The sequence below is a fragment of the Erpetoichthys calabaricus genome, chromosome 4 (assembly GCF_900747795.2).
Source record: "Erpetoichthys calabaricus chromosome 4, fErpCal1.3, whole genome shotgun sequence".
NCBI classification, from domain to species: domain Eukaryota; kingdom Metazoa; phylum Chordata; class Cladistia; order Polypteriformes; family Polypteridae; genus Erpetoichthys; species Erpetoichthys calabaricus.
Window position 1 is genome coordinate 205,111,158 of NC_041397.2, and position 16,308 is coordinate 205,127,465.

The window sequence follows — 16,308 nt, forward strand, 5'->3', positions numbered from 1 at the left end:
CCAAATGGAAATGTATTTAAACCTTCCTCTCACTGTCCCTAAATACCGGTTGCCTAAATCAGCTCTATTACTGTATTCTGCAGTCCGATGATTAATTGTAACAACTTCTGCAACAAAACTACTGTTTATTTTTCACACTTTCAGGAAACTCCACTAAACCCTTGAAAAAATTAACTAAAGAGTTATTTCAACATTTTTTATCTAACTTTTATTTCTACAAAAATATTACTTGTAATATTTACCTGTAGTATTCAGTCAGGGAAAGTGGAGAAATGTTACACCAAATTTTATTTGTCCCACACAAATTAAACATAGAGCACAATATGAAGTCAAATGCTTACCTGCTCAACTCCAATCACTGTGCCTTTAAGAAGAATATAAAGGGACAGTAAGTGTGATGATGATGGTCAGGATTAGAAATGAGTACATTAGAGGTTCAGTTCAGCCTGGATCGTTGGGAGACAAAGTCAGAGAGGTGACATTGCCTTGGTTTGAACATTTGCAGAGAAGAGATGCTGGGTATATTGGGAAAAGGATTTAAGGGTTTAACTGCCAGGTAAGTGGAAAAGAGGAAGGCCTAAGAAAAGGTTTACGGATGTGGTGAGAGAGGACATGAAGATGGTGGGTATAACCGAACAAAATGCAGAGAACAGGAAGACACAGAAGAAGATGATCCACTATGGCGACCCCTCACGGTAGCAGCCGAAATAAGAATACATGGCTTTCTAAATAATCAAAAAACATTCATAGAATTATAAATATGTGATAAATAATAAACAATAACTACACAAATAACTTAATGTTAGAGAGTTTAAAATATGGGATCATGTAATTCTAGACACTTTCATTACTCAGCATGTGGATGAACTGTGGGAAAAACCTCCCTCTCAGTCTGAACTGGACTTTACGCTGAGAAGAGGCGTTTGTTCGGGTGCCTGGTGTTAACAGATATTTTTCTTTGCTCTGATCTGACTTTGCTTGGTGTAGGTGTCCTTGGAGTTATGGAATGAACAACCAGTGATAAATTCAGGTGACCACACCACTCTTTCTAGAGTGTATGCCGTTTCCAAACCAGGCAGTAATACTTCCTGTCAGAACACTTTCAATGGTAGATTTATAGAAGTTTAGTATCTGGGCAGGTAGCCTGAAATCCCTGAGGCATCAGAGGAGGTAAAGACGTTGTTGTGCTTCCTTCTCCAAGGTGTCAATGTGCTTGGACCAGTTCTGGTCCTTTATAATGTGGACACCAATGTATCTAAAATTGCCCACCCACTCCACCTGACTGCTGTGAATACAAACAGAGTGGTAGTGCGTCTGCATTTTTCTCCCAAAGTCCACAATCAGCTGCTTTGTCTTACTGACTTACAGATGTATAATGCTGTCCTGACACCAGTGTGACCGCCTCTGCACTTCATCCAGGTAAGCCAGCTCATTGCTGTTAGATATCACATCTACCATAGCTGTGTCATCAACAAACTTTACAATGATGTTAGTCTTGTGAGGCGTGCGGTCATACGTGTAGAGGGAGCCTAACAGTGGACTCTGAACAAGGTTAGTGGAGCGCCTGTGTTGAGGAGTGAGGAATGATAAAGTGTGGCCATGCATTCAGATCACCTGGGGTCTGCCTATCAAGAAGTTAAAAATCCAGAAGCACAATGAAGCGCTCAGCCGCAAGTCACCAAGCTTGGTGAGAAGGTTAGAGGGGTTTAACGTGTGAAATGTGAGCCAGTACTGTATGAACGATAAAGGTGATAGCATCCTCGGTCGACCTATTGGAACAATATGCAAACTGTAATGAATCCAGTTCTTTTGGCTCGGAACAGCTTATGTCATTCTCTGGACTAACCTTTCAAAGCACTTCATTGCTACAGTCAATCAGGCAGGCTACAAGCGATTTCCTAGGTACAATGGTGGCTCTTTAAAGCATGCTGGCACGACAGAGATTAAATATTACCATAAACACTAGTGCAATTACATACGAAAAACTTAAGTTATCAGCGAGTCCACAAACCATCGTTTGGAATTCAAAGTATTTCTGCCACTACACCGTCTCAGTGGAAGAAAACCACTTGCTTATCCATATATTTTAAAAGAACCCCTTGCTTGACTGACGAGTCCGAATAAATAATACTTCTAAACCACCTCGGAGAACCGGCGAGCGGAGAATGTAAGTTAAGACTTTCTTTACAGGCGGAGACTACCAAGCATTACTGTCAAATATCACGAGAGCTCGCAACTTTGCCACTGCGCCTGCGCACTTAAACCCTTCATGCTCATATGACGTTTGTCATGTGATTCTCAAGTACCAGCTAACTGGTTGCAAATTTGGCATTTTCTTCCGTTAAAAACCAGCACTTTTTAAGAAAAAAAAAATTCATGCTTTGTAAGTGAAATGGCCACTAGCTTGGATATTAGATTGAAGCGAGCAAACAAAGTTTACCACGAAGGGGTAAGCAATCCTTTGTTTTACTAAGGTGCGATATCCAAACCAGTCGTTCAGTGTCAATGAGCATTCTGGATCCTATGTTTGAGTTTTCTTGTGACTAAAAATCAAATACTCTCAGTGCAATTTCCGGGTTTTTAACCCATTTCTATTCCATTTTAGGTACAGACATCGTTATTTTTTTAGCAAAAGTTTGGGAGGCTCATCTGTTCAGTTATGTATAGCGGAGATCCAGTGACAGGAGAGTTTTGCAGGAACTCAGATTCGGGCTAGCTTAACAGTTAGAGCTGGTCCAGGACGAGTGGGTGTGTGTTTGTGCGTACGCCAGTGAAGCTGCACCCAGTTCAGGAATAGCATCCTCCTTGCTTCGGTGATTAGCGCGGCCCCCTTATGGATCCAGCGTACTGTGCTCGTTGTCAGTGTAGAGTTCACATATTATCTCCATGTGTGTTTGGCGTTTTTCTTTGGTTTTCATCCTTTCGTCCCCCAAAACGTATTGGTTTGGTTAACCGAAAAGTTTCGAGTTAAGATAGTAGTACTCGCTGATCATTGGATCAGAGAGATTAGATGTTGATTACCACATGCAAGGATAAATGTGACAGTTTTCACCCAATGAAGATTCTTAATTAGCGTGTGTAAATTGTGTGGTCAGGCTTTTTTTTCTATGCATGGAGTTTGCAGCACACATTTTTGCCTAATCATTATGCGAATTGGTCCATGACCTTTTTGTGGGGTTAAGTGTTTGTCCTACTTTACTCAATTAGATACATTTGTTTTAGGCCAGGGGTAGGCAACGTCGGTCCTGGTGAGCCGCAGTGGCTACAGGTTTTCATTCCAACCCAATTGCTTAATTAGAAACCAATCATTGCCAATCTCAGACCTTATTTAATTTTATGGCTTGTTAGTCTGTGCAATGTAAGGCTCTTATATCGTAGATTTTTTTCCTTTCCAAAGATATCATCCAAATGATATGAAGCCTAAAACAGATCGTTTTCAGTCTGTCACATTTTTCTTTTAAGTGTTTTATTAAATCAAACAGTGCATGATGAACACACACAGATGTAATTGGGAAAAAAAGCTAGCTGGAGAACTGCTGGCTGCTTTGTCTTTTACATCTTATTGCTAATAAGGAGCAATTAAAACACTGAATGCAGCAGTTTAAGATTGAAATAAGCAATTAAGGTTGGAGAACCTTAACAAGCGAGACCACTAAAATGAAGCATTAAAATGTCACTTAAGCAATATGTGCTTCATCAGCAATAATTGAGTTCTCGTTAAGGAACTGGGTTGGAACAAAAACCTGCACATACTGTGGCACTCCAGGACCGACGTTGCCTACCCCTGTTTTAGGCACTTCACATAACGTTCTTCAGAAAACGCTCTAGTTGTACACAAAAAACATGTGTGATGACTGCAACCTAATCATTCCCACGTAGGAGCAATGCTGACAAGTATTGAAAGAGTTTTAGCCACAAAATGATGGACCCATGTGAGACAGTTTTTGCAAGTGATTTTACTGCACTAGTACTTTCTATAGTAAGTTAAAATGTACTTGGAACGCACAGCACAGATGGAAAAGACTCAATTTCTCCTTTAGTGCATTAAAGAGAAATGTGCATCTTTCCATAGCATTAAAATACATTTACATCATTACAGAACTGAGCAGTTTAAATGATAAGTTCAGCAATTTTGAAGTCAGTTATTTTTTCATAAATGTGGCATATGATAATCTACCCCAGTAACTTGTATTGTTGAAGCTGTGTTTATACATTATTTTGTAATTAGTGGGGCACCAGAAGAAATGTGAAACAAAAGCCTTAAAACCTACTAACAATTATTTGCAATTTTTTTTTTCTTGAAATACTTTTTAAGAGGTGGAAAGCAAGTTTTGTAGAACAGAAACCTTTACTGCTTGTGCAGTAAATTTGAAGGCTTTTTGTTTCATGTTCCTTGTGGTGCTCCTTTGAACACAAACGTAAGTAGCCAGAGAGGACTCTTTTTAACTTATTTATAGTTTCAAATCAAACCTGTTCAAATCCGATTTCATTTATCACATGCAGTTATACACACAGTACAATATGTAGTGAAATTCTTAGTGCTATTTACAATTAACAATATCAAGCAGCTTTACTAATATCGGTAGAAATCACTATGTAAAGTGAAAGCAATTAAAGCAGAATTACAAAACGTGACAAATAATAAATAAGTTTAATAACTCCGTATAGGAGAATTAACAATAGGGCATCATGTAGTTCTAGACACTTCCGTCATTTCCCACACTTTTCCACATGGACTGGAAAAATGCTCCTCCTCATTCTCTCTGAAGTTGCCTTCAGGCAGTGATAGCATTCCCCTGACCACAGCACAGAGAAAAGACCATTGCTGGGATGGCTGGTGTCCCTGATAATTTTCTTTGTTGTAGATGCTCTGGAAGTTGAGGAGTGCACACCCAGTGATGCGTTTGCAGGGCCAAGTTAATGTATGCCTCAGGTTTGAGGAAAAAATTGCCTTCCACAATATGGCTGCATAACATATTCATAAATTCTATTGTTAATATTCTAATTGAATAGAACAGCCTTTTAGAATAGAGTACTTTGTTGCTGTCTTTGGGCCCACTCACTATATACGAATGTTGATACTATTGCCTCATAATGGTTTGTCACAGGTATTTCAATGGTGGTGAAACTCAAAAGAAAAGCATATACTAATGCCAAGACAAATACTTAATGATTGGTTTTAGATGTGTTTGCATATAATGCATGAAGGACCTATTGCAATAGCCATGTCTGTGTGTTAGTTTGTTCTGCCCACATGAAACAATTCAAGAAAATTTATCGAGACAGTTCAGTTTTCTTTGAGATCTGTTGGGCAGGCCATGCTGTACTAAGTTTTGAAATTTCAGTTTCCCCCATTAGAAAGCATTGGCTTGTTAAAACAGAGTAATATTCTGTGTGATTTCAACTACAAGTTGGTTTACTGTTTCAATTTTACCTTGAAAGTGATTACTTCAACTTGTAAACCGTTATTTTTCTGTTTTTACTTGCCAGACAGCTGCTTGGATCCATAGTAGAAGCTTGTCAAAACTCCAGTGGTGGCGCTGACACACCGTTCATAAAGAAAAACACACACACAAAAAGTCGCCTATTTGGAAATTAATGGAAGGGGAAAGAAACTGTAAGCGCTGCTCAATAAGCATAGACTGAGCTAACATTACTTACCTTGCAGTATAAACTTCCTCACAGCTGCATTATCATCACATTATTATTATAAAGAATAGTCATTATTTACCTACAGCTCAAAGGAGTTTGAACTTCTTAATTTTGCGAGAAACTTGCAGCTTCCCTAAGTGATATAAACACAGGGTAAGTGCAGTTTATGTACGGGCTAAAATCAGAGCCATGGGTATATACAGTTAGGTCCATAAATATTTGGACAAAGACAACTTTTTCCTAATTTTGGTTCTGTACATTACCACAATGAATTTTAAATGAAACAACTCAGATGCAGTTGAAGTGCAGACTTTCAGCTCTAATTCAGTGGGGTGAACAAAACGATTGCATAAAAATGTGAGGCAACTAAAGCATTTTTTTTTAACACAATCCCTTCATTTCAGGGGCTCAAAAGTAATTGGACAAATTAAATAACTGGAAATAAAATGTTCATTTCTAATACTTGGTTGAAAACTCTTTGCTGGCAATGACAGCCTGAAGTCTTGAACTGTATAACAAGTTTACAAAGGACTGTGTACCGCAAAACGCAAGGATGAAGCAGAACTTCAGCTTGTGCTGTTCTTAAACATTTCCTTAGCAGTATAACATTTGACAAAGAGTTGGAGTTACGGCCTGAAGACCCGCTTCTTCCTTCTGTGTATTTTGAGATTGAAGTTAAAATCTTTAAGATAAGTGTCACCTTTGGTATTTCCATTATACAAAAAATCAGCTCATTTTCATGTTCTTAGATAGTTTTAATAAACATATTAATAGCTAGATTGGAGAACTTATTTCAGGTGCTTTTCTTCTTTTATGGAATAATATTGATCGTGTTATTATGCTAGTATTGGTAATTGTCTACAGTTACTGTATTTTTATTTTAGTAATTTCACTTTATTGTTCATAATGAGTTGGCTTTTAGTTTGTTGTGGTATATTACTAAGATATACACGGAGTGGTGGCTCTGAGGCTAGGGATATGCACTGGCAATCGGAAGGTTGCCGGTTCGAATCCTGTAAATGCCAATTGGGACTCTGCTCTGTTGGGCCCTTCAGCAAGACCCTTAACCTGCAATTGCTGAGCGCTTTGAGTAGTGAGAAAAGCGCTATATAAATGCAAAGAATTATTATTAAGATAGAGAAAGCGGGGATTACGTTAGTGCAGTAAATACTTGTTGGGTAGTTATTGGGGTTTTTATCTGAATCAATTTTTTTAGCAAATTGTAGTGAAATGCTTAGTTACAGAAGTTCAAGAAAAATAAATATAAAAAAAAAAAAAAAAAAAAAATCCAAACCCATACATAAAAACGTCTGGCTTTAGGAGAGTTGCTAATGTCGATCGGAGGCTTGTAGGTGGGAGTAAGACGTGGTCAAGTCTTCTTAGTTGTACTGCAGGTTTACATTTAAAGGCATTGACATTCAAAAAGAACAAATCCAGTTTGTTGTGATGAGGTCTCATTAATTGCATGGCTGCACTTGGGTCCCAATCCGGGTGGTTAGTTGTATGGTGGGTGCAGCAACACACTGTATCAGTGCATGCTCCCAACCTACCTACCGATTTAAACATGTGAATTGAAGTTTGTTCGTTCTGATGTTCCTTGGTTAAATCAGAATGAGTCATTAATTAGAATATTACTACAGAGTGAATTATTTCTGTTCCTAAGTTAATAAACATTATTTAGGATAAATGTAATGTAACTCTAGGCAGTAACATTTAAGAATTCAGTCAGTCTTTCAATAAGTGAATAACACATTCTAGTTTTAATTGCACTATGCTTGCTTTGAACCATTACTCATTTATTCATTTCCAGCCCCCCTTATGTCTTTTCTGCTTTGTCTGGTCTAAAAAAAAAAAAAAACAACAACACAACATCAACAAAACCAAACCTGCAGTTAAATCATGGACCTTCCAGAACTTATAATAGCACATCAAGTGCCTTGAGCATGAAGGAAAGGCACTATATAAATAAAATGTATTATTATTAATCAATGCTATTTTCACATCACTTGAATTAAAATCTTCTGTGTTTGATAACTATTGAGATACCTTAAGCCAAACTGTGCCTTGTTAATGACAAGACCTTGTCAAGTACTGTTAAAAAGCAGATACAGTATTTAATGTAGTAATTATGTTTTATTATCACTGTTATTTTTGAGTATGACTTATTGTTACAAAAACAATAAACAAAAATGTGATAACCAACTCTTTTGATCAAATAACTAAAATATATAAAATGCACCAAATTTTATCTGTTAACTAAGTCCCCAGATACAGCTAAATGTTACACCATGTGTGTATGTTTTCTAACTTGTTTTAATTTGCCAAGACACAGTTCATTTAGTAGAGGGAACTCTCAACACCTTTTGCTTTATGCGTATTTTTTAAATCGGGGAAAGTACATCATGTGGCTGATAAATGAAACTTTTGACAGGGTGTACGTGGGTTGCCAGTTTGTGAAATACTCTAGTGTTAGTCACATGTCAAGATGCAGCTAGTTATACTTAGTTGTAAAATAAAATCAGAATAACTGGCAAATCGTTGATGTCCTGGGAAAAAAGTACAAACTAAAATTTATTTGAAAACACAAGTCTTTGAGCATTATGCTGCATTTTTCCATGTGCTATGTTTTTGTTTTTTGTTTTTTTCAAATCGGTTTAATTCATTTCATTCTCATGGGTAGTGAAGGCAATCCCAGCAGAACTGGATACAAAGCAGGAGCCAGTACATCACATGGTAAGCTCACACTCACACACACCCACACAGTTTCTTATATTTGGCCAATTTAGAAATGCCAGCTTATCTAAACTTTCATTATTTTAATCGGCTTAGCAGTGGCTACCAAGCTAGCTCATGTGTTTCTGTACAGGATACTTGATCCTTTAGATTCAAATTATAAGGATTTATGCCAGATATTTATATCTAACACATAGACAAGGAAAATGTTCATAAATATATTGACATCTATTCATTCTATCTAGTAAATATCAGAATAGGTTTTGGAGCAAGAAATCCTGTATTCGTTTTACTCCATTCTTGTATTGTTTCGTTAAAAATGGATGCTTTCACTTATACAGTCCAACAAATATTAAAGCTTAGTATGTAATACTCTGTGTGGTATGCTGTTGTTTTTACATTTCATGATTAAGTTCAAAGTAACAATGTGCATTAACTGTATGTTCTGAAGTGCACACATATAACAGTTTGATTTGAACCCTTTTAGAGTTAAATGCCCATCTTTTTTCCTTAAAGAAAGGTGGAGGTTATGTACCTAAGATAATTAAAAACCAGAGTGGAGTTGCATGTGAACATTCAGGATGCAAGATACTGCTGGTTGGTTTTACATTCACTTGACCTTAACTGGGAAGTTAGAAATATTAAAGTGAACATTTCACCTAAATTCCTATTTAACTTGTAGCTTAAATGAGAACAATTGTTATAGGTCACTCTTTTACAAAACAACCCAAACATTGTCTCCTTCACTAAAATATCCAGTATATATTGTATGGCAATTGAAAGACTTTTGTGCATTGAAAAATACAGTATAATCACATCTTTAGAGCAACTCTGTTTTAGATATACTGTAACTGCTCTGAAAGACATTTCTTTCATTACTTGCAAGTTAGAGATTTTACTAGAAACATTATAACTCAGTTTATTACTCTCTTTCTCCTTTATCAGTTACTTGGATGTTAATTATAAAGCAACATGACTGACAAAGAAATAATGTTAAAACTATAGCAGGGCTTCCACAATACACTCTTAAACAAGTTAGAATGGTATTGAGAAGATGATTTCACAGCCAGATTTTCAGAAAATAAATTGAAGGTAACCTGAGATAGAATGCATGCCTCTCAATTTAAATTAGATGTCGGCAAGCTCAGTTCAAAATTGCACATTAAACAAGTCTTCAAACTTTTCAATATTCTACCAAGGATCAAACCTTACCTGATAACCTCATGCACTCACTTCCTCTGAACATATATTAACAGATGTGTCCTCAGCCTGTATTCTACATATTTTTACCTGTTTATCAGGTACAATTTGGGTAACCATAGATCCATGTCTTCACGTGGTCCTTTTTGGCGTAATAATACTTGGACCCATACCAGTTTGTCAATAAGGCAGACAAAGCAATGTCCCTGGTACCTGATGATAGTCTCAAATCTCTAGACTCAGCACACACTGTAGATATGAAAACAACTTTATTTAAAATTTCTGCTTTTGTTGATGTAAATTCTGAAATCAAAACAAAATATTTCACCTATAATAAGCAATATTTAAAAACAAATGGACCATGAATAGGAAAAAATAATTAAAGTCTTTACATTTTTTGCTTGTATAAGTACACTGGTCTGTAAGGGGCATTTCATAGCCTCCAAACCCTTGACACAACCTTTAGAAACACGGTTTTGATTTAAACGATTGATTTTATTTTACTTTACCTTTTATATAAATCTTTTTTTCTCCAGTACGCAACTACAACACACATCAGTTTCCCCTTCAGGCTCACTCCTCCTGGTTGAGCTTAGTCTGACTCCTCTCCTGACTCTGACTGCTGAGTGGATGGAAATGGCTCCTTTTATGTCAGACCCAGGAATACTTCCTGTGTCAAGGAGGAAGCACTCAAGGGTCAGGCAGAAGCCATAGAAAGTAGGGATAGCCCTCACCACCAGCTCCGCCTGTCACCGCCCTACGAGCTCAATAGTGCTGCTCCATGGGACTGCAATTCCCAGCATGCCCTGCAGACAACATGAATGGGCATTACGACCCAGGAATGCTGTCACCCAGTGTGTTGAGGGAGCATGTACTCTTGGGAGGCAGTCCCCACCTGTTCATCCACTACACTGGTCTGCTGCGCAGGTAAGGGCACAGGGTTTATCCCAGCTGGGATGTCAGCCCAGTCCTGTTGTCCATCACAGTATACACACATTTTATGAATAATGAAGTTTACTTCTGTTCTTATATTGGATTTTGCTTTGATATTTGTTTTATTTGCATGTGCTTCCTGTTGATGTCAGAAAGTTCACCAGATAAATTACTGTACCTGTCTTGGACTATGAAACTCATGTGAAAATTAAAACTGGAGTGTTTCTCTTGGAAATGCATTGAAAGGTTAATGGCATTAATCATTATTAAACTTAAATTATTGCCTTTTCCTGCAATTATCATAGCACCTTTTGAATAAAGTAACTGAGAATAAGGAGCTAATCAGAGCCATATTGTATATGGCAAGCTATCCAATGTTTCAGCAGCATTAAAATATTTAAAAGAAAATACACTATAATACATATGGTACACACACACACACATATATATATATATATATATATATATAATATATTGGTGGATAGGAGCATTACACAGTCCAAATAACAGACACAACTTTCGCAGACACCAATTCCTGTCCAGTGAAGACTTTTTTTTGTTAGGAGATGATACTTTTTTCCACTGCCTAAAGCACTTTTAACAGCCAAACCAACAACTCTTGACTCTTTCTCGTACTTCTTCTCCTCCCCAGGCGAGTGCTGTCCTTCTCCATTCAAAACTCTCTGACTTTCAAGTTGGACATTGTAGTACTACTGGTATAACAGTGTTGCATCTGGCAAGTTCTTCTGGGTCAGGTGCAACCTCTATATGATAGGAGAGCCTCCCTCTGACAGCTCCCACCTGCAGCTTCCAAGAACTTAAAATATAACTATAATAAACTAAAATATACATTTTCATCTTAGAATTACTTTTAAACATATTTTTAATTTTTTAAGTTGAACTTTTAATTTTATATAATGTATTTGGAATTTTCTCCAAGCATTGTACCTAAGATAAAATTTAATACATTTGAGAATGGTGTTGTGTTTTGTTGCCTCAGATTCCTAGCAAGTATCTGTCCTATGTTGCATAGCAATAACATCTCAATTTAATTCAGTTCAACTTGTCTTTACAGATTCAAAGGTACTATTTTTAAATAATAGGATGATGTTACAGTGGTTAGCTATGCTACCTAACAGCATTTCATTCCTGAGTTCAGAATTTGGTTGATAATTGAGACTGGTATTGACTCCACTTGGTCCTGAATTAGTGTGTTTCAGAAAATGAGTAATTTTCAATAGTAATAATATGTTTGTGCAAATTTTTTTCACAAACTTAATAAAATGTATTCTTATAAAACTACTAGCAGAACTGAAAAATACATTGATAATAATTTAATGGGCATTTGATTGGAATTAAACATGCAGTTTAAGATATACTGTATATGAAAAATCAAAGGTAGTGTAAAATGTGTTTCAAACTAAATGTGATGGTTACATAACATTTCCTTGCATCAAATTTTTCTTTTACACAATAATGATTATATTTTCTTAAACATTTCAAACTCTAGTCATACTTGTTTGTAAGTTTACTTTTTCATGTCTTGCTGTTTACTCTCTCGTGAGCTGTTGCTGCCCCCTGGTTGAATTTGTGCTTAAAACAATATGATAATAAGAAACATAAACGTTACTCATTACATTTTTTGTTTTTCTATACAAAAAATGCTTATGTTGTATATAAGAAGACTACAATATACAACGTTCATTGGAAAAGCACTTGTATAAGAAAGTACAAAATAGGCTTACAGTATATGTCTTAGGCTACTTTATTAATACAACCAAAATATTATATGTAATGTATTAACTTTATTTATTGTAATGTGTTGTTCCCCATTTTGCAATAATCTATTTTACTATCACGACATTAGGATAGTTGTCAGAACTTAGCACTGTATGTAGTGCTAGTGTGTTACAGTTTGAAAATAGGTGCACTTAAATATTCACAAGGAAGGAGCATTTAGTTAGTGTAAGGATTTCATTGAACCTTAAGTAAAGCCATTTGGAATGCCTCATAAAAGTCAGACCTTTTAAATGACCATTTATATTGATAGAAGGAGGCCTAAAAAGTTATTTGACATGCATCAAAGCCTGATTTACAGTTATATCCAGAGTCATTATGTACCTCAGAAGTGCAAAAAAGTTTTTTTCTGTATTTTTTATCATGCAGTTTAATTTGCAATGAATATTATTTAACCATTACTAACAACACAAGTAGAGAAAATCAGTGTTAATTTAAAAATCTGTAGCTTTTTCATTCATGGAGCATATCTTACCTGCTGTGAGCTTTTACATGTACATTGTTGGGAGTCTCCTGCAGTCTCTGTTATTGCTTCAGTTAAAACCGGAATACCGACTGGGGCTGTGAAAAGCATTGCCTCAAGGATTCAGGCTAGTAAATTATATTATCATCCTACCATATCCAAAAAGACATGTTTGTTGGTAATTCCAAATTGATCCTGTGTGAGTCTGTGTTTGTGGGTAGGAGCTGCTATGGACTGGTGCCTTACCCACTCTTGATTTCAGTGCTTCTACAGTAGGTTAGGTGCTGGTTCCCTGCAACCCAGAAGTACAGTATATTAAGCAGGTTTGAGAATGTTATGGAAGAGCAGCTTCTTTTGTGGCAGAAGAATAAAATCTACCTAAGTCTCTACTGAAGACACAAAAAAGCTGTGCAAAAATAGTGAGCATCACAAGTGTATTTTTAACAGCATAATATTTTGAAAAAAACATTTAACATAATAATACTTTGTTTAAATCAAGATATAATTGGTCCTCTGATTCTGATCCACCAAAAGATGCCAAGGAGACTACCATACTTGCTTTGTTTAGATTTGTTATTATTCTAAACACAACACTTCTAAAACAATCTTTACTAAAGCATTTAATCTTCTTCTTAATTGTTCTGTGGAAGAGTTAGGCAGCCAGCCTGTAGCATTAGTGCTATACAAATTGCCAGATCCTGTCTTGGCAGCTACAAAGGCACAGCAGCAACTTGTGTTATATTGAATTTATTTCACTGATCCATTTAAAGAAATCACTTTACTTTGGAGTACACATTAGCAGGGTTGAATTATTAAAACAGAAAATCTTTAACAGCAACTGTGTATATCATTTTTAGACTAAGTCACTGGTTGTTTGAATAGCATAGTTAGCTTTCATGTTATGTTTCTATCAAGCTACGGAGTGGCTAAACATTGCATAAAACTAATCAGTACAAGGGTACGCATACAAAAGACAGTTGCTGCTCTGTGTTCACTCTCTTTTGTGTTGGTCAAAATATAAAATGTCTGGTGTTTACAAAAAAGTGAATTTATTTGGGGTTTGGTGTATGAAGGGTGCAAATGTGCATTCTTATCTGTTGGTATCAAAACAACTTGTGCATTTTATATTAAATGGACAAAATCTCATTAAATCCACCATTTGCTACCTGTACTTACTGATGGGGCTTGATCCTGTTACTTAGCTTGAAAAAGAAAAAAAAACTAGTGAAGGGTGCAGAAACAAACCTCTATAGTAGGCAAGCTGTACATAGTACAGTAATAAATATATATTTTTTCAGTCACATTTCTTTGCAGTGTAAATGTAAAAAAAATGTTTTAGGTTTGCAAATTTATTAAAAATCAATCTGAAAATATGATTTTACTTTGCCATTATGGGTTACTGAGTGTAATACTGTAGATAGGCAAAATGGCAAAATTATCCAATAAAAATTTAAATCAAAATAAAAAAAGTGTGCAGAAAGTGAAGGGACGTGAATGCATTCTGAATCCACTGTACTGTATATGTGGTAGTCAGCTGATGATATGTGGTGGTCTACATTTGTTTTGTGACCATCGTGGGGCAGACCACCCCCTGGGCAGTTACTTTGACCCCACTGGACATGGCTTCCCTGACAGTCTTCCTAGTAAAGAAAGAAGGGCATGAAGCATTTGGAGTAGCTTTCCCTTCCCATTAGGTATTCTCCCATGTTCTAAGCATTTACCTCCTGAGTGGCCCAGATGAACTGTGATATCAAATTTTGGGCCACTGGACATCGAAAGTAGTATTTCTGGTAATTACTCCATGTAATACAATACAAGTCAAAAGAAGTTATGATTGCATCATTTGAGGCTACATCTGAAATGTATGGGTTGGTTTTGGTCTAAATACTACACAGAGTACATGACATTGCCACAAAAAATGCTACTAGACCTATCCTAGAACTGTGAGCTGTGATGAAAGATTGAGAGAGTTGAATCTGTTCAAAATAAGTCGAGGGTGTCCAGATTAACGTACATGAGCCAGATATGGTCCTTGCATCATTTTAAACACGCCTGCTTCATCATTATTCAGAACATGTTACAAATAGATTTTGTACCAATAGATTTTTTAAGGCCCCCTTTATGTCCAGCATTAATAAGTGTTTCATATCTAGAGTCAGTCTGTCTGTAAACCAGGAGATAACATGAAGCAAGAATCATAGGAAAGAGTAAACCAGTTTAAAATGTCCATTTTGTGTATTTCATGAAATGAAACTATATGCTTTGTCACAATTACTGTATGTTTTAATAGGTACCCCTCCATCCTTTTGGTTTCCATGAATTCTGGACTTCCTGGGCATCAAAAGGGAAGCAGTGAGCAGTGTGGCGCATCAGGGAGGCTGGATTAAGAGTTATCTGTATTTTGTTTCAGAACTATTTTGGTACTGGTACTGAGGTTCAAAAGCTGGTATTGATACCAAAGTCAAAATTTTAGTACATTAGAGCAAAACAAGGATCAGTTTTTGAATGCAGAAAGAGTTTATAAAAAAAAAACAAAAAAAAAAACGATAAATGAAGTTTGACACTAGGGTCTACTTGGGTAAAGATGTCAAGTAATGCTAGAATTGTGATTCAAGATGTTGATCTACAGAAGGATAATAAGCAAAGAGATTGCCACCATTTTTATATTGAGAAGATAATGGTTGTGTGATGCCTCCTTGCATGTCTCATAAGCAAAGAATGAAACAGAACAGGAATAAAATAAGTTTGTCAAATCAAATTGAAATGACCAAAAAAAAACCTTAATAAACACATTCTACACAATAAAATACACCAAAATACACATATAAAACATGTTAATTATTACAGTATCTGAATATAATTTACCAAAATTAAATTTACACCTGGTATTAAAATGCATCTACAGTGTCCACATAATGTCCGGATATCCAGATACAGTTCCGATGGACTCCCCAGTTGCATGGGCTGCACTTTTGTGTAAAAAATTAGGGGGTTTCAGATTGTTCGCTTGATTCAGTTTGGAAGAGCATACTGCAGCTACTAACCTGTAGTTAGAATGGAAAACAGCTGCCACCAGTGACCCACCATGAAAACATGAAAAGAATGTGACATGCCACACTGCCATACAGAATTAGTGTTTTGGCTTGAGACCAAACATGTAACAGACAATTGACAGAGAGTGGTAGCTCAACACAACATAGCTGCCACTCTTCTAACTTCTTAAAGCCATACAATTGTGCTGCCAATAGGCCGCTTACCTGTCTGCTACCGCCGCCCAATATGATGTTTCTGAATGATGCATTCATACTTGAGGTGAATGTGGTCACTATTCTTTCCTGACAGTTTTTGAATGTGGTCTGATTGCATTTACACTTTGTTTTTAATGGGGTCAAGTTCTCTCCAATTGGATCACGAAAAATGTATGTACAGTACTTGTGAGGTTGTAAATGAGGCCATAATGTCAACCTGCTTTGCTTTAGGAACAATTTTTCAAATGTGTCCAGATTACTGTTCTCGCTATGCTTTACTTT

The 16,308-nt window shown here is 36.3% G+C and overlaps 1 protein-coding gene across 1 annotated transcript in view; it reads left to right on the forward strand.

The window, feature by feature from the left end:
• Positions 1-2,270: 2,270 nt before the first annotated feature.
• Positions 2,271-16,308, forward strand: part of vps26c (VPS26 endosomal protein sorting factor C) — a 43,647-nt gene continuing 29,609 nt past the window's right edge. The window contains exon 1 of the mRNA XM_028800223.2: positions 2,271-2,449. Within this exon, the coding sequence (XP_028656056.1) occupies positions 2,393-2,449 (57 nt within the window). The 5' untranslated portion in view covers positions 2,271-2,392. The remainder of the gene's footprint in view (positions 2,450-16,308) is intronic.